Source organism: Panthera uncia (genome assembly GCF_023721935.1).
Source record: "Panthera uncia isolate 11264 chromosome C1 unlocalized genomic scaffold, Puncia_PCG_1.0 HiC_scaffold_3, whole genome shotgun sequence".
Classification (NCBI taxonomy): Eukaryota; Metazoa; Chordata; class Mammalia; order Carnivora; family Felidae; genus Panthera; species Panthera uncia.
The window spans coordinates 55,240,100-55,259,227 of record NW_026057584.1 but is presented as its reverse complement, the minus strand read 5'-3'; the positions used below and the strand labels follow the sequence as shown (position 1 = coordinate 55,259,227).

Sequence of the window (19,128 nt, the reverse complement as noted above, 5' to 3'; positions counted from 1 at the left end):
AACACTTTGCCACAGTGATCCAATTTTTACCAACTAAACACTTCACAAATCACAATCAATCTTTACATGTACTTTCTTTTCCTTTATCTGTGATGAGAAAGAAAGTATTTTCACCTCTTTTTATGAGATTTGTAAGCGAATTTATTTGAACTTTATAGCACGCAACTCCTTGGGGCCAAAATCTGTCTTCAGATACAGGTAATGGCCACTAAATCAAGTCATCAGTTCACTGGGAATTGGGTATGAGTCAAGGGGAAGGGGATATGTTTCATTGCCACAAAAATAATGCAGGCTTTTATTTTTATAGTGAAAGAAGGTGGGATAGATGAGAAAAGATCCTTAAAAGCAGTTTCATTTTAAACAGAAACTATTTGTATTCATTTTTCAGGGTGGGGTGTGGGTTTGACAACTGTGTTTTTCGATAAGCTTCTGTCATTAATAGATTCCTAAATTTTTATCTATCATTGGATGGATGATGGTGGCAGGTACCCATTCTCTCCTCACTCCCAGGCTTTAAACTTCATGATATTACAATGTTTAGAAATTTTAGGTATACTTTTTTGAGAAAAAGAAGGGACATATATCTGTTGGGCAGACATAAAAAGGGAAACGATCAGTTGGAATTGGGGGCTAAGGGGGATTCTTGAACAAACACTGCCAGTTCTACTCCCTTAAGAATGTCCCTGTCTTTGCTATCAAAGAATAAGGCCAGGGTCTGAGAAGCGACCTTTCCCTGGATTCCTGTCTTAGAGTAGGTTTGGTCTTTCCTCTACAGAGATAGTGGGTGACATCCACATCATCTCAGCATTCACACAGGTCATGAAGGAAGATCCAGGACTTTCCCTTGGTCTGGAGATGTTGCACAATCCAGCACCCTTCAGACTTATCAATGAGGGTGGGAGTGGGCAGGACAGAAATCACCAGCTGCCAGGGCTCACAAGAAGACATAAGAGTGCTGCTGAGGGAAATATCTCCAAAAAAATCTCCAGTCAGAGAAGATCACTGACTCCTGCAGGCTCTTCTCATCCTTGTCTTGCAACATGAAATGTGAAATACCAGGAAAGAGGACTAGGGTCTGCTGGGGGAAGGAGTGGTTCTTGTGAACTGCACGAGTCTTTGTCCAAAATGTTCCTTTAAAAATATCATTCTAGGGACGCCTGGTGGCTCAGTTGGTCAGGTCATGAGCTCACAGTTCATGGGTTCAAGCTCTGCATTGGGCTCTGTGCTGACAACTTGGAGCCTGGAGCCTGCTTTGGATTCTGTGTCTCCTTCTCTCTCTCTCTGCCCCTACCCCTGCTTATGCTCTCTCTCAATTTCAAAAATAAATAAATAAATATTAAAAAATAATATTCTGTTATCTACTCTTCAGTGCTCATTGCTATCTGAAATTTCCTTATTTACTTAATTACTGTTTCTGGTGTATAGAATTGTGTTGTTGTTGTTTTTTTTTTTAATTCAGTGTCAGTGGTTTTTAGTATATTCACAATTAGTTGTGCAACCATTACTATAGTCAATTTTAGCACATTTTTATCACCCCAAAAAGAAATCTTGTATCAGTTAGCAGTCACTCCTCAACTCCCCCAAGGCTCCACCCTTAGGCAACCAGTGATCTGTTTTCTGTTTGTATAGGTTTGGTTATTCTGCACATTCACATAAATGGAATCGTATGATACGTGGTCTTTTGTGACAGGCTTCTTTCACCACGCATGATGTTCTCAAGGCCCATTCCTGTAACATGCATCAGCACTTCATCCCTTTTATGGCCAAATGATATTACATTGTATAGATCACCATATTTTATTTATCCATTCATCAGGTGATGGGCATTTGGGTTGTTCCCACTTATCGGCTATTATGAATAATGTGAACATTCACGTACAAGTTTCTATGCAAGTGTATGTTTTCATTTCTCTTGGGGATATACCTAGAGGCAGAATTGCTGGGCCATGTGCTGAAGCCAATGTTTAATGTTTTCATTAATTGTCAAACTGTTTTCCAAAGCAGCTGCATGACTTTATGTTCCCATCAGCAGTGTGGGAAGTTCCAGTTTCTCCACATCCTCACCAACACTTGTTTTTGTCTATCTTTTTAATTATAGCTAGTCCCTGTGAAAGTGGTGTCTCATTGTGGTTCTGATTTGCATTTCCCTGATGACTAATGATTTTGAGCATCTTTTCATGTGCTTATTGGCCATGTATGTATCTATATATACATATATAGATATTCATTGGAGAAATATGTATTCAGATCATTTTCCCTTTTAAAAAATTGGGTTGTCTTTCTATGAATTGTAATAGTTCTCTATATATTCTAGATACCAGGCCCATATCAGATAGATGATCTGCAAATAATTTCTCTATACTGTAGGCTGTCTTTTCATTTTCTTGATAGTGTCCTTTAAGATGCAAAGTTTCACAGAGGGCAACGGCTCCTGCATCTCCTCCTTTTTGTGTACTCCACTCAGTTCCTACAGAAAACGGACACCCAGACAACTCCCACCCCTGGCCTGGCATCAAGAGACCGCCAACAAGAGTTGTGGCATAGGGCAGTGGTTCCGGTTTAAGGAGACTGGCCCGGGCCCTTCCTTGCTCCCCCACCCGCCTCAGTCTCCCCCCACTCCCACCTTGTCATGCATTGTGCGCTTGTCTTCCTACACTCTACTCAGCCGTCGTTGCAGGCAAACACTCCCCCCACCCTCCATTTTCCCCACTACTGCAGCCACCTCCCGGCCTGTTGCTATAGAGCCTACCTGTGTCAATAAACAACAGCTGAAGTAAAAAAAAAAAAAAAAAAAAAAAAAAGATGCAAAGTTTTAAATTTTAATGAAGTCCAATTTATCTATTTTATTTTTCAGAAGATTTATACCTTGTTTTCTTCTAAGAGTCTCATATAGTTTTAGCCCTCACATTTAGGTCTATGATCCACTTTGAGATTATTTTGAGGTTTGGTGACAGGGATCTAGCATCATTCATTTGCATGTGGATATCCTGCTGTCCCTGCACTATTTGAGAAGACAGAAGACTGACCCCATTGAATTGTCTTAGCATTCTGTTGACAGTTGGCCATACTGTAAAAGTTTATTTCTAGACTAGTCACTTCTCAATAAATGTTTTTGAGTGCAAGTGTGAGATAGCACATTGATTGTCCTGTGCTTTCCTTTTACAGCCTTTTGCATCTTGTAGTTGATTATGAGTGATTATTTATATAATGTCTATCTTTCCCATCAGTTGACAGCTTTGCTCATGGCTGGATGCACAGTGCCCAGCTTCACGCTCGCTACCCAGAGGTGCTTGAGCATGTTTTACTAACTGACTCACTGCTTCTACTATTAACCCTTGGCTGTGGTCTAGATTAGCTGTTGTCTTCAGAAAGTTACCCTGATGACCTCTAGGACCGTGACACCAGATGGAGGGACTCCCAGACAATTTTCTCCCTAAACATCAAGGAATAAAAGACACACAACTGGTGTCACCTCTGCGTGCATGCATTTCCAGACATCTCTGGGAAAGGACTAATGAGAAATACCCCTGCCACAGCAGCCAGGAGACTGTCATTGGCAATGTTGAGTAGCCTTTTGTGAGGAGAGAGTAGCATTTAGTGCTATGTTTCCACCGCAAAATTAATTTCATTTATGTGTTCAGCGAACGCCTTACCTGAGTGTACAAAGCCTCCTTAGTGCTGTGTCACTGCACTTGCCAGGTCGCCAATGCTGGCAACCGACTCATTTTTTTTTCCACTTAATTAAATGACCTGTGGTATTGCTACATTATAAACCCTTCAGACAAAGCCCCTGAAACAATTTTTAAGTGGAAGAAAGCTTTCATTTGAAAATAAACATGTAGCTGAGAGGAATTTGGGTTGTCACTAGTGTTTTACACATTAACTCTGTACCCCAAACTGGTATCACAGCCAAATCTGCTGATACCACCAAAAAAGAATAAAGGGATGTTCTGGAAACAGTATAAGTAGATACTGCTTTGAAAACTAAAATATAGGGTGAGTGTTTTAGCCTATGGAGTCTTCTGACCTTTTATAGGTAGGCAACAAATTAAGAATAGTTAAAATTAGTTAAGGCTGTGAGGTCTGACTTCAGACAGGTGAAGCTGTTTGACTAAGAGCTAGCTCTCTGGCTTTTCCTTACTTTTAAATGCTCGAAAAGAAAGGCGTCCTAAAACTTGAAGATCTTACAAATAATCTCCAAATGTTCAGAACTCGGTTGACTTGAATCCTCATAAACAGACATTCCTGACAATTCAAACATTCCTTAAGCCTAATGAATCTATTAATGAGTCTAATTGAATCTACTGTGCTGTACCAGCTTCACAGTGCTTTGTACCATTCTTTGAGTTGTGAGGTGACGATTTGTAGCTAACCATTCCTTAAGGATAGAGGCCACCCCCTCCTTGTGGATGAGGCATTTATGTCTTTTGTCTTGTTTGAGTAAAAACAGCATCATCCTGAGCCTACAGTAAGCATTCTCAAATAATAATTGAATGGGTGAATCCAACAAAAATAGCATTTCAGTCAACAGAACCTAGTTCCCCAAGTGAGACTTTTCATTTTGCAAACAAAGGAAAGAAACAGAGACTTGAAATGATCTGGGTTGGGATTTTAGAAAGCCCCAAACTGGAAAATAAAACCCAGAACGACCATTATTTACTGCAGTTGTCTGTTCTAAGCTCCTCAAGGCTGGACAGGCTGCCTTTAACTTTTGTCTGTATTTCTCTTCCAAGGTAGGTACAGACCACTTATGTAATGCCAGCACTGGGCTTGGAGCTACTCCAGTGCCACTCGGTACATCCTCCCTTGTGCCCACTTGTCTTACCATGTGAGCTCAGGAAATGCTTGTTAAGTAGCTCACCACTCTTAATCAGAAACCTGGGAATAGGAGTGTTTAGCGTCTAAGTTTAATTAAAGTTTTAAACTTTCAGGAGTGCTTTCTTAAATCCACTCTCAGTCTTTCCCACTTTCAGGGTGTGATTTGGAGTTGCTTCTGAAAATGTCATTCCAAAGGCTAAATGTGTCATAATAAAAGGATGGGCTTACTGAAGGAGTGAGTTTGAGTTCTGATCTCTCCCGATCTCCTTGTTCAAAGAACTCACTGGTTACAAGTTCAGCCACCTGGAACATATAAATATGTAATTTATGGTTATGTGTAATTTATTATAAGACTCAGAAGTTATTTCTGCCTTATGTGTATGGTGATTATCTTCAACATAGATAATAATTTAAAAAGCTTTTGAAGGAGTACATTAACCTTTTCTGTTTCAACATATTATAGAAGTTAATCAATGAAGCTGATTTCCTTTTAATCAGAAGAACTTGTGCAGGGTATTTTCAGATGCCTGCCAGTAGATGATCTCTGACCGTGCAGATTCCATATTCACAATGAGGCATGGGGTTGCCAGCTTCAAAGGAGGAAATGTTCTTATTATAGAAAAATGAGGCAAATAATCCCTAATCATAATTTCTGTTTCCATATTATAATATACTTGTAATATTTTTGCCAACCTTTGGTTGTTTCAACCCAGATTCTTTACTTTGTTGCATACTTATATCTTAGCTTGGTTTGATTGGCCATCCCCCAAACTCCTTAACTGCCTCACCCTACCAATAATTGCGTGGACTCTGGAGAGGATAACCCCAGGGCACACCTCTGCTTCTTTCTGTAGCAATTAGTTAAGGGGCAGGACTAATGCTAGATTCACTGTTCATACCAGTTTTTTTGTTTTGTTTTGTTTTTTACAGTGTGTCATGATACAGTTTGAAGAATGTTGATTTGGTCTTCAGCTGTCTTAATCTATGTACTAAAAGTATTAAATTATGGTAGGTTCTAGTTGGTACAAGCAAATGGTAGAGATTTTTCCAGAGTAAGGACTTCTATTTTTTTTTCACTTTTCATCTATTAGCATGGATGATCAGAAGTTGATGATTGATCATTGTTAAGCTACAGAGAAGCTTCTCCAAGCCCTGTGCTTCTAATGATAGTTTATGGGAAGCATAATGATGTAACAGGTAAGTGTTAAACAGGTATTTTCAACAATACTATGGAACAAGATCTAGGAAATCTCTCAGATGAACTGGCTGGATTTACAAAATTTGGACGAGCAGAAAACAAAATTTCAGAAAAGTTGAAGGCAAGAAGGTCTAGATCCCCCGACCAGTTTTTCCTCTATTCCAGGATCTTATGAAGATGAGATTCATGGTCTGGAAAAGGCTAGAATGGTTTAATTTTTGGTCAAGTGGATAGAATCAACATAACTTACCTAAGTGTATCTCTCAAGAGATTTTGTCCACCATAAATCATAACCATTGATAAAACATAAAAACATCTCTCTTACACACACACACACACACACACACCCTGAGAATAGCAAGTATGTAGCTCATATGTAAAGAAATAGAATATCTAGTCAGTCCAGATTTTAAACATTTCTAATAAGGAATATGGGTACCTTTAAAAAATTTAATAGCATAAAATTAGTTGGAGCTGGCTCCATTTTTCTAGGGCCTGATTCACTTCTCTCTCTAGTCTCTGCCACATTAGCACTCCAGGCCTCTCTTTCTGTCTCTGGCCTTCCTTTAAAAAAGAAATGGTCCCCTAAGGGCCTGGCCTCATTTATTCAGTCCCCAGAACACTCCCTCAGATTGCTCTGAGGTGGGTCTTTTGCACTAAAGAATACAAATGTGCACATCAGGTCACCCCCAGGTAGGAGTCCTACACAGGTCTATCACCCCTGGAAAGCAAAGAAATTAAAACACAATCCTGTCCTTGATCTTTCTAAAGTGGTCCTGGGTATCTCCCCTGTGCTTCTTTCACAGTTCAACTTGTATCACTGTTTCATTTGTACTTAAAAACCCAATCAGGAACATTAAGTGGCTCCTAATTGAATTTTTTATTAAAGAAGGAAATTGAGATGCTAATCAGGCCTGGGGGTGGGGGGTCACTGGGGAAACCCACATGCTTAGAGTCATGTTTGTGAGGAAGTAAAACTGGAATAGACACCAGTAAAAAAAACCATTTTGCAAGGAAATTTAAAAATATCAACTTCTAGGAAATTAGAAATATATTTATATTTTTAAAAGAGGGTTCTATTATTTTTGTCCAAATGTTTCCTAAAATCATAGAAGTATGTTTTTGAAAATGTTTTAACCTATTCAATTTGGAGACAAACACAAATGAGATCTCCAGTTTAGAGTTGTGGCACGATTTCTGATGCAAGTGTTTGGAAAAACATGGTTTTGTGCTTTATTTCCCCAAACTCTTGTGTTTTTTCTGCACTGATCAGCAGAACTTCACATCCTACAAATAAAATACTATTTACATCAATGACCAAGAGACCGGCCAATAGGCCTCCCAAGTTGGTCTACAACGTCAATGCAGAAACTTTTTTTCTTGTTAAGTACTTTGTCCTGTCCCTTTCCCACTCCCAAGTGGGCTACTGCTCCTTTAGTTGTTGACATGCATTTCACTGGGGTTTCTGAAAATCCCGGCATATCATATCTCATCCCACTCTCTTTCCAATCTTCTCTATTTTCCCCCTGGTCCCCTGAATTTTCTTCTGCTCTCTACCTCTCCACTTCTTTCCATCCCAATTCAAGAGGCCACCCCACTACTACAGTTTTTCCCGATACCTGGAAGATACCTATCTCTTCTCTGGTCCAGACTTTACTATAGGGGAGGCTTCCCATACTGTGGAAGTGAAGGGTGGGCAGAGATATAGAAATACGCTACTCAACCAAGCAAATTCCTCCCTGGTTTATGTAACTTCAAGTGTGAAGTTGAAAACCAAAATGAAAACCAAAGTTCAATTGGAGGAGAACTTTATAGGAAATCTGCATTGGACTGTGATAGGAACAAGAAATAAACTTTTCTTTGAGTAAAACAACTGAAATTTGAGAATATATTTGTTATTGTAGCAAAGCCTAGCCTAGTTTTGACTCACACAAAAAAATGGTATGGAAATGAGGTGTGTTCTTTTTAGAAAGAAAGAAAAAGAAGGAAGAAAAATAAAAGACCCTAAAATATGTAGCATCAGCTTGGGGGGCAGGTATAAAACAGTGAGGAAACAGCTGTTGGAGGCTGTAAGGATGACACCCATGGTACACAGTGGCAAAATATTTTGTATACTTCTCTTTGAAATAAAGCAAATAATATATCTGATGAATTTACAGCCTTAGGGGAAGATACTGGAAAACAAAATGTTGGTAGCATGTGAGAATTGCTATTGACTGTGTTTTGCTAAGTATTGTAAGAAGTGAGCTCTGAAAAGGATTGGCAGGTTTACAACCAGGAATGAAAGAGAAAGGAGAGAGTCACAAATTCAGAGTCTTCATCTTCAGGGATGGAAGACAGAGCTGCTTTTTAACCCCAAAGTGTAAAAATAAAAATTGAGATATATTTCGAATGACAAAGGCTGATCAAGACCCAGCCTTACAACTAGAATCAAAGGTATGGCCAGTGCATCCAGAGTTAAAAACTGAATGAATTAGGTGGTACATAGGATATCCCTTCAATTGGACAAATGGCCCAGAGAAATCATTAGGCCCCGAATACTAGGAACTGGATCATGAAAGAGGAGGAAAGAAGTACATATGCTAGTTTTCTTTGTTCTTTAATACAAGGAAGCAAAGAGATAGAGCAGATCTAAGAAGTCTGTCTAGAATGGAACTGTGGATGTGGTTATTGGCAAATGGAAGTGACTAGGATCAAAGACATAAGAAGCTGACTAAATGTTTAAGAGAGTTTAGTACCAAAACCCCCCTAAGACTGTGACTACTTAAAACTTAAAACAAGCCTTGGGTCCTCAATCTTCTTTAGGTGGGAAACAGGCTGAGAAAACTGCCTAGTCATTGGATACAGCCAAGGAAGGCAATGGAAAAGGAATAATGTCCCAGGGTAGATCTAAGGGCCATGGACAATGATGACTGGGGAGCATCTCCCAGAGAATCAGGGTCTACCACAGAGTGGATGGCCTTCCAGTGAATGCCCAGTGGGATTTTGGAATTGCCGTGGCCTCCTAACTGCCAAATATTGGTCATCTCTTCCCCTTCTGAATGGGAGTGTTGTAATGAGTATTTTGTGGTTTGAGTGTAAGTCAGATGCTGTGTTTGGGGTGCATGTAGGTCTTTAATTTGCATCCAGACCTGATGTGGAGACTGGCATAGATCACCCAGAGATCCTGGACTTGAGCTTGATACCATGACTCTTGGGACATTTGGGTCATCTCCCTTGGGGACAGGATGAGTATATTTTGCCTGAGGAAGGAAAGTGAATCACATTTTTGGTGATTAGAAGGGCAAACTGTGGTAGTCACGTTTTCATCAACTATTTCTGGCTTTCTACGTTCTGGGCACAGGAAAGGATTTTACTTCCTGGTTGGGTGGGGTCTTGTGACAAGTTCTGGCCAATGAATTTCTGGGGATTTATTTGCATTTATTTGCCAGTGCAAGACATGCTAGGGTCTCTGTCGGAATGATCCAAATGGTAGCTGCTCCCTCAGTCGCAGTCCAAAATGAGGAATGGTACCAAGCTGGTCCTGGATGCACATGTTCATAAGCAGTGTGTTGTGTTAAGCCACTGAGGCTGAGGGATAACAGCCCATTCTGCTGACACACTGGCATCATTTAAAAATGCCAACTGGTATATCTGGTATAAGAAAGAGTAGAAGTGCTGTAAAGAACGAAGGCTTTGGAGCCTACTCTGTTGGGATTTGAATACCTAGCTCTATCAACTTACTAGGTGTATCACCTCAAGCTACTTATCTTTTCTAGGCTTCATTTTCCCCATTTGTGAAAAAGGGGTAATAACTGTATAAGTTTCCCAGCGTTGCCAGAAATGACCACAACTTGGTGGCTTAAAGCAATGAGGAATCTGTTCTCTCATAGTTCTGGAGGTTGGCAGGTCAACATCAGTTCACTGGACAGCAATCAAGGTTTTGCCAAGGCCAAGCTTGCTCTGGAGGCTCTAAGGGAGAATCTTTCCTTTGCCTCCTCTACTTTCTGGCAGTTACCAGCTTTCCCTTGTTTGTGGCCACATCACTCTACTCTCTGCCTTCTCTTCACATCCTCTTCCCCTATTCTGAATGTGTAATCTCCCAGTGTCTCTCTCTCTCTCTCTCTCTCTTAGGAGGACACCTGTCATTGAATTTAGGTCTCACCTGGATAATCCAGGATAATGATGGCCCTTAACTTAATCACATCAGCAAGTACCCTTTTTCCTTCTAAGGCAATGTTTACAGGTTCCAGAAATTAGCATCCAATATCTTTCGGTTGCCATTATTCAGCCTACTAGACTAACTATACCTAAATCAAAGTTGGAGGATTAAATGATATAATACATATAAAGGAGTCATTTAAAATTAGATATTTAGTCAATAAATATTAGTTATTTATTGTTATATGAGTCTACTTTATTTTCCTTAAAATGGTGAGACTTAAGATACCAAGTTACTATTTTATTTTATTTTATTTTATTTTTTTTTTATTTTTTTTTTCAACGTTTTTTATTTATTTTTGGGACAGAGAGAGACAGAGCATGAACGGGGGAGGGTCAGAGAGAGAGGGAGACACAGAATCGGAAACAGGCTCCAGGCTCCGAGCCATCAGCCCGGAGCCTGACGCGGGGCTCGAACTCACAGACCGCGAGATCGTGACCTGGCTGAAGTCGGACGCTTAACCGACTGCGCCACCCAGGCGCCCCCCAAGTTACTATTTTAGACCCCACACAGTAGGTGTGCCACATGAAAATTAAAAAAGAGTTTAATCTCCAAATACTATCAGTAATCAAGGATCTTAAATTGTGTGGTTACTGGCTTGAAACCTGTTCTTGCTCTAAACTAACACTTTTAGCAGTAAGACCAGATAGATGGTAAAGGCACGATTTTTTGGGGGTACAAATTAAAGTTGGATATTACACACTTTGGCCACAGTGATTTCATCTCCAAATAGTCTTTAAATAAAAAGAAATTTTCCTTTTGACCTCCTTGGTTTGTTTTTTCCTTTTTTTTCTTTTCTTTTTCTTTTCTTTTTTGTTTTCCAGATGAGAAAAAAGTGGACCTTGTGCTAAAACACAATTACCTATTTAAAAACACTATTTTTGAAACTCTTGCCTTAGGAAATGGTCAATGCGTTATTTGGATTTAGAGTGTTAACAAAATCTTACAGAGTCAGAAATACTATTATTCAGTGGAAGCACATTAAAGAAAGGCTGTGCAATAAACTATGTCGTGCCCAAGCCTCCTGCTATTTTTTACACCATGTTAATACTGATGCAAATTGACTAGGGTTTCAGTGCCTGGGAGTCTGGGCTCTGGGAATATTGTCCCCCCCGCCCCCCTCCCGCAGTTCCTCCTCTGCTGAGCCCTGCCATTAATCACCACTTGCCTGTCTCGAGATCTCCCATGGTTTGGTCACGGCTCCAAGGTCACAGGCTGTCATTAACATTGATCTGAAAAACAGAACCAAACAAAACAGCCTGAATAATCTTTTGTTGCATTCCGAAACAATCCCATCCTGGATACATAAATAAATAAAATGGGACTAAGGCCAACTCACATGTCTTTCCCTCAACAAGGGAAGCACTGTTTACCGTCCCCATGTTTAGCATCTCCGTCTTGTGGCCACACTGCTTAGGAAGACAAAGCTCACACACACCCTCCGGTGCCCTTTTGTTATGTCTGCAGCGGATCAAGGAAGGCAAAGCACTACTTTCTCTGTACCTGAGCTAAGCAAGTTCTGCGTAAACTAATCTCTAATGGACGGATGGACAATGCTTTTTATTCTTAACTATCAGCAAGGGAATCAGTATATAATGCCACATACACAGCTGATAAATCTCTTTACCAACTTATCACTGATTGATGGGAATGGACGGAAACCTATAGCAGAAGGCAAGGCGCTTGCCACCATAGGAGCTCCTTCATTGTCACCTGCCTTACGGAGCTCAGATTTACTGGGAGAGCCACAGTGTTTCACTCCAGTTTATTACCTGGCTGCAGCCCTGTTTTGTCACCATTATGAAGAAGAAACATATTCAGCTAAGCTCTCAGTAATTTGAGCACATAAGAAAGCACAGGAACATTTGAACCAGATTTTTCGGGGACAGATTTCTACTGGGTTTAACTAGAATTCATCCAACCATGGATATAAGAACACAGGGAACAATTGAAATTGTGGATAACTCTGGTGCTTATAATTTGATGTGGTGGGAAGCGGGAAAAACAAGGCACACTCCTTGTCCAAAATTTGCTTTCTTTGTGCTAAAGCCAGCAGTATGTGATGAAAAGCAATGAAGGATTGGAATTGGGACACCACATCTTGATTGGCTCCTTTTGGAAGAAAGGGGTGTGCTGTTAGAGGTCAGAGGGCTGTCCTGATGTCGGGTGTCAACATTTCATACTCGAATGCCTTGGAAACATGTCTACTTCCCAGATGGCAGAGGATGCCTAGATGCTAGTGGGGTTTGTGTCACTTCCCCGGGCAACTCCTCCAGGGAACAGGGCAGAGTAGCCGGTAACAATAGGTCATTCAGAGCCACCAGGCACAATGGTGTCAGAACCCCCCTCCAGGAGTCAGGTAACATCTAATCCCAAGCATCCCTGTGTTAAGCACTATGCGGAACAACAAATCAGAGCATTCTTCATATTTGATCTTTTGTAACAAGCAGTCTAGTGTTTTCCTCCCTCTGTACAAAGTGCTTTACCAACTAACTACTAACTCAATAAATCTTCTGAACCCACTGGTAGGGGTCATTATTCCTATTTTTTTAATGTGTTTTTTTAATTTATGTAATATTTATTTATTTTGAGAGAGAGAAAGAGTGTGCAAGAGAGTGAGGCAGGGACGGGGAAGGGGCAGAGAGAGAGGGAAAGAGAGAATCCCAAGCAGGCTCCACACTGTCAGCACAGACCTGATATGGGGCTTGAACCCACAAACTGTGAGATCATGACCTGAGCCCAAATCAAGAGTTGGATGCTTAACTGACTGAGCCACCCAGGTGCCCCAAGTAGGGGCCATCATTCCTATTTCATGGAGAGGTAAATGATTAAAGATTAAGTAACTTTCCCAAAGTGAGTAAGTATTCAGGATTCTGTGATTATCAAAAAGATACCATGGGGCGCCTGGGTGGCTCAGTCGGTTGAGCTTCTGACTTTGGCCCAGGACATGATCTTGCAGCTGGTGGGTTCAAGCCCCCTGTCGGGCTCTGTGCTGACAGCTCAGAGCCTGGAGCCTGCTTCGGATTCTGTGTCTCCCTCTCTCTCTGTCCCTCCCTTGCTCATGCTCTGTGTCTCTCTCTGTCAAAAATAAATAAACATTAAAAAAAAATCAAAATAAATAATAATAATAAAAAAAAGACACCAGACCCCCTCTTGTTACACCCTGATGCTTCTCACTTTACATTCTGCTGGTACTAGAGTGAGACAAGGCATTGGACTTTTCAATCTCTCTCCAGAGTATCTGATACTTGCACCATTTTTTTATTCATACTTCTCCTCCATATGCCAAATTATTTCAACAATAATCTTGTGTTAATCATTATTTTCTCAATTTGTTTTCTAATTTTAAAACAATTAGCAGGGGCGCCTAGGTGGCTCAGTTGGTTAAGCGTCTGACTATTGATTTCAGCTCAGGTCATGATCTCACGGTTTGTGAATTTGAGCCCCACGTCGGGCTCTGCACTGACAGTGTGGAGCTTGCTTGGGATTCTCTCTCTCCCTCTCTCTCTCTCTCTGCCTCTCCCCCACTCATGCTTTCTTTCTGAAAATAAATAAACTTTAAAAAAAGAAAAAAGAAAACAACGAATAAATTTTAATTTAAAAATATTCATATTCAGTAAAATAGTTCACGTATGAACTGAATTTCACATTTACCAAACAAAAATCACACTTCGCACTTCGCCCTCTGTTTCACTATTTTAAATTTGAAACACAAATAAAAAGTCCAAATAGTCGACGTAAAATAACAGAAGTGAAGTAACTCCAGTTGTTTTTTATCCTTGCCATTACTGTGCTATCCTTGTCGGATATGCTGTTTAAAAGCAGGACTGTGAAACTCTGCAGGCTCAGAAACATGAACTATCTCCAGAGCAAGGGCAAAAGGCTCTGAAGCATCAGGAACTTGCACTAAGGTGTGGACTGCATCCACCTGTGTCAGGGGCTGGTTAGATAATGGGGCACTTTTACACTTAGCTTACATGTACGAGATATGTACGACTATAGGTAAGTAATAATGTGCTAATTGGGAGCTTTCATAGCAACTATTCTGATACTCAGCAGTAGTCTCAGCAACTGTTTAGAACCTATGCCAACAAAAGATTTTTCTCAGGGAGAAGTAGCTTATCATTGACATTGTTTAGACTGCAGGCACATGGTGGTGATAAAAAGCAGGCCAACTTTTAGTTGGTTTTATTACTATTTTGAAATTCTCTAAGACAGTGTTCCCCTAGAGCCCCCCGGCCCTTTCTGCACACGAGTCTAACCATGAAATGGGGTGGGGGGGGAGGCAAAGATGGGGGCCAGTGGAGAGCTCCTGGAGCACCTGTTTCACATACTGAGCTTCCAAATAAGATTTTTCTTACATTTGGGATTCCCAACCAAAAAAAGTTTGAAAACCTCTGCAGGATAACACCCAGGTAGAGATGTGGAATGGGCACTGGCATTTTAGGAGTTGTGCTCAAAAGAGAGGCCAGGCTCGAGACATGGGGTGGGAGTCATTTGAGCAGAGATGGTACTTAAAGCCACAAGCATGCATGCTGAGGAAAGTAAAAACAGGTCCTTGGAGGTCCTTACATTTTAGGGGGACGGGGGAGGAGGAAGGGCTGAAGAAGAACAAAGAGGAGAAGCAGGAGTCAGAAGAAAGCAGAAAATCTGGAAGAGCTTGGCTTTGCAGAATCCAAGGCAGGAGAGAGATTTAAGAAAGGAAAGGGCAGGGCAATTAGGGGTGTGACGAGATCAAGGAAGAGAACAAAGACCCTACGATTTGATCCTTGGGAGGTGACTGGTGACTTTCAAAAGGAGCAAAAATCACATTTCATAGACCCAATTCCTCAGTAGAAGAATGGCTAACTACTCTGTGGTAAATCCATACTTTGGAGAACTATGCATAGTTCTCTTTGGAGAACTATGCAACTATGATGTTTGGACATGGAAGAAATTCCAAGGCATATAGTTGAGTGAACAAGCAAGTTCAGACTGAGATATAAATATATAACTTACATTAAAACAAACAAATCCACACTACACAGTATTTTTCCTTAGAATATACACATATATGAATGCTTTGGAAATGTTGGAAAGGATACAACAAATTGTGTAGCTATATGTCAGTATGGGACATGGGAGTGAAGCCCAGGGGGGGTCTGGGGGCCTGTCATATTTTGTTACAGAAAAATATATCCCTATAATTACTTGTGGAACTAAAAATTATTTAAAAAGAAAAACACTGCCTTCTGAGAAGTTAGGAGGAGTGTGAATCAAGTGTGCAATTGAAGGGAAGAAGGGGGCTATGATTGGACTTTGAGAAGAAGGCAGATTTCAGGGATGAATTTTTTTTTTCCCCCTGAGGAGTTAGAAGAATATCTTTAGGCCTAGAATGATCATGACGGCAAAACAGATTCTGAAAATGCAAGCAATTAAATGCAATGTAAATGAGTATAATCGATATAGCAAGTTCAGGAGTCGGGGCGGGGGGGCAGGCAGGAGGAGGCAGAGGGAACAGAGTTAGGACACGAGGGAAGAGCTAGTTTAGGACACAAGGAAGAGTCCCCCTCCTTCTCTGTACAGGAAGAAGAAAAAGGTCTGTAAAGATAGCAGAAAGAAATATCACTGTGGGAGGGGAGAAGGCCTCTGGAAAGTATGAAGAGTGGTCCTGGGCAGAGGGAGGGGCAGGCAACCCCGTGTTCTGAAGCTGGAGGGGGCTGGGGGCAGGGCTTGCATGGCAGGTATGGGGCAGCCACGATAGGGGTGGTGCTCTGGGTGATTCTAGCAGTTGTGGAGCAGATACAGCGAGCCCACAGTCCTGGCCTCACGAAATTTTCCAGAAATACCAGCTTGGCACAGGAATAAGACAGCAGAAGTCTCGGGGTGAGGTAGGGACAGTGGAGGGACAGGATATGAGAAAAAGAGAAGTAGTGCCTAGCTGTCTGGATGGCTACAGTCAGGGGGTTCAAATGTGCCACGTAAGGATAGTGGTTTGCTGCTGTCTTTTCTAAACAACTAGGAAGAAGTCCAGTGAAAAGTGTAGAACAGACTCCTTATTTCTGCCACCAACACGGTTCCAACTGGTTTTCTGTGTATAACATCTGTTGTCTCTAAAGAAAAACAAAAGTTCATTCGCCATTTTGTTTTCGGTAGTGATGTTTTCTAAGGTTCAAAAATCCTCTCTCTCCTCAACTTACATACTCTGCTTCCCCAGGAAAAACAGGAAGTCACAGCTTGCTGAAACTGAATCAATTTGAGCACCATTTTCTAATTCTGAAGGCAAATTTATGGTGAGGGGGCAAAAATATAATGAATTAGAAGATGGAAAGACACCCTACCTTTTCTCTAATTATTCAACTACTCTCTGAATGTTTTGAACGTAAGCTAAGATTTGTTGCTTTAAAAATCACTGTGTGCCCTTAGCACTGTCAGAAAAGCATGACTAAATCTTCAGATAATGAAAAAACACATAAACAAGAGCTGCTTCTTACCGAAATATATCACGATGGTTTTTGATGTTCCAATCATATTCTCCTTTACTGACAAGTTCAAAGAATTCAGTTCTCCTCCTGCACAAAATCAAATGAAGGAAGAAAGAAAAAAATCTGGAATGAAATTTCTCAGTCTGCGGGGTGACATAAACACATTTATGGGAAAATATAAGATCACCTGAACCAAGTAACTTAATATTTGAAATCATGAGGCTAAAGCACTATCAAAATAAATCACTTTTTAAAAAATGTTGAGGCTTCAAGAAAAAGCCACAATCATTTCTGAATGCATTTACAACACAGGAAATCATTGAGCCATAAAACAGAAAACAATGTGGCCCGGCATTTAGGATTACTTGCTGTGAAGTCCTTGTGACACTTACCCGAAGTCAGAGGAGGGAGGCAAGGACAAATAAAAAGCGGGAACAATTTTGGAATACCCTTTTATCATTCAACGTGGAACTGAGCTGTATGAGGATCTCAGATAAGATAAACTCCCTGGTAGTAAATTCAGGGCAAATACTTTTTTTCTAGGGTAGAAAATAACTATTTCAGCATTTCAGTGCTTAAATACATAGTCTGTGGAGTCAGAAATACCTGTGTTTAAACAGTGGCTCAGTCACCTACTTACTGTGCAAATTGGTAAGTTACTTAAACCCTCTGAGCCTCAATTTCCAAATCTCTAACATGGGAATCATATTTGTTAACTCACAGGGTTATTGTGAGGGTTAAATGCAAAGCAGTTAGCATAGTGTCTGCACGTTCTAAGTGCTGGATGCACACACACACACACATAAGGATACACATTTGGAGTTATATAGATACAGAAAAGACAAGAACAGGATATTCTCAAGTTGTGAAAATAAGGGTGATTTATTTCTATTTTCACAACTTTCCTTTAATCTAGTTATAGAACTTTTCTTTTTTATAGTGAAAAAGGAAAAAAAGGAAGACATTTTGATTCCTTAAGAATAATTTCCCAAGGTTTCACCTTCTTGGCACTTTCTCCTGAAATACTGTCTAAAAGATCCTGACACACAGCTTCCCAGAGTCCATCCCATGTGGAGGTACTCCACATAAAGGGATTCCCTGGCCAACTGGGTTGGAGAAATGCTGCCTATAATCTACTTCCCTTGGAGATTCACCACCCAGAGCTTTTGAAAGCTCTGAGAAATACTGACAGAAAATCCTGTTGGGGCACCCCAACTGACTGTTGGCTCAGTTGATTAAGCATCAGACTTCGGCTCAGGTCATGATCTCACCGTTTGTGAGTTTGAGCCCTGCATCAGGCTCTGTGCTGGTAGCACAGAGCCTGGAGCCTGCTTCAGATTCTGTGTCTCCCTCTTTCTCTGCCTCTCTTCCATTCGCTCTCTCTCTCTCTCTCTCTCTCGAAATTAAAAATAAACATTAAAAAAAAATAATAATAAAAAAAGAAAATCCTGTTTAAGCTTCCTTGACCACAGAATTTTATCGTACTGACGTTTCAAGAAGTACACTTTGGAAAATACAACCATGTCTTTCATGGTAGAAATCAGAGTAGGATCTTAGACATTTAGCACTGACCCATTATATTCTGGGGACAAAGAACATAATGCTGGGTGCAGTTGGTTCCTTGTTTCTGATGTGGGGTGCCTATCACCAGCTGCCCAACCGCATAGACTTCTTGTCATCTGGTCAGACTTAACTACTCAATTTACCTGAAAGGAGGCAGGTCAGGAAGACAAACATGTGGCTCTCTTATTTGAGACACACAGACAGGTCTTCGATTTACCCCTTCAAGTGGATACAGGTCAGGGCCACACCACAGTGTAGGATAATCTCCACAACAACCTCATAGCAATGGTCAGAGATGGCATTGCACAGTGATATGGAAGGGCCCGGCCACTCCCCTCCCCTTTGGGTGTTCAGTGTGGGTCTATCTTTTCTTTGTATAACTTCACCATCTTCTTCATTTGCCTGCTCCCTTCTCTATGGCCACAGTCATGCCACAGTCTGTTCAGTGACAGACTATACACTGAAAGAGAAAGGGAGGTGGTAGAATGCAAAGAACCCAAGTCTGGACTCACACTGACCTGGGTCTAACGCTGACTGTCACTTACTAGCTGTGTGGCCCAGGGCAAGTGATTCCACATTGCTGAGCCTCAGTTTCCAGCTTTGTGATGAGAATTTGAGATGAGGTGTGTTAAGCATTTGACTCTAGTAGATACCCAATACCTGACGGCTGTGGTTAATATGTAAATAATATTAATAGTATTACTGACAATAATAAAATACAATGGACTAATCGTACTACATGAAACTGAAGAGGTCAGCTAGTTCTCTTTTCTCACTGAATGAGTCTTCCTTTGAATTATTGTGGAGCAGAAAGTTTGGTTCAACCACTATTTCTTGAATACCTGCTCTGTGCCAACTCTTAAGGCTTTAGAGACACAAGACAT

General features: G+C 40.8%; 1 protein-coding gene across 4 annotated transcripts in view; it reads right to left on the bottom strand.

Annotated features, from left to right (window-relative positions):
* Positions 1–19,128, bottom strand: part of PDE11A (phosphodiesterase 11A) — a 413,203-nt gene that overhangs the window by 33,597 nt on the left and 360,478 nt on the right. For all 4 annotated transcript variants that reach the window (XM_049615974.1, XM_049615976.1, XM_049615975.1 and 1 more), the window contains 3 exons: positions 16,691–16,768; positions 11,386–11,449; positions 5,047–5,121 (listed from right to left, as the gene is read on the bottom strand). In XM_049615974.1, coding sequence (XP_049471931.1) covers positions 5,047–5,121; positions 11,386–11,449; positions 16,691–16,768 — 217 coding nt within the window. The remainder of the gene's footprint in view (positions 1–5,046; positions 5,122–11,385; positions 11,450–16,690; positions 16,769–19,128) is intronic.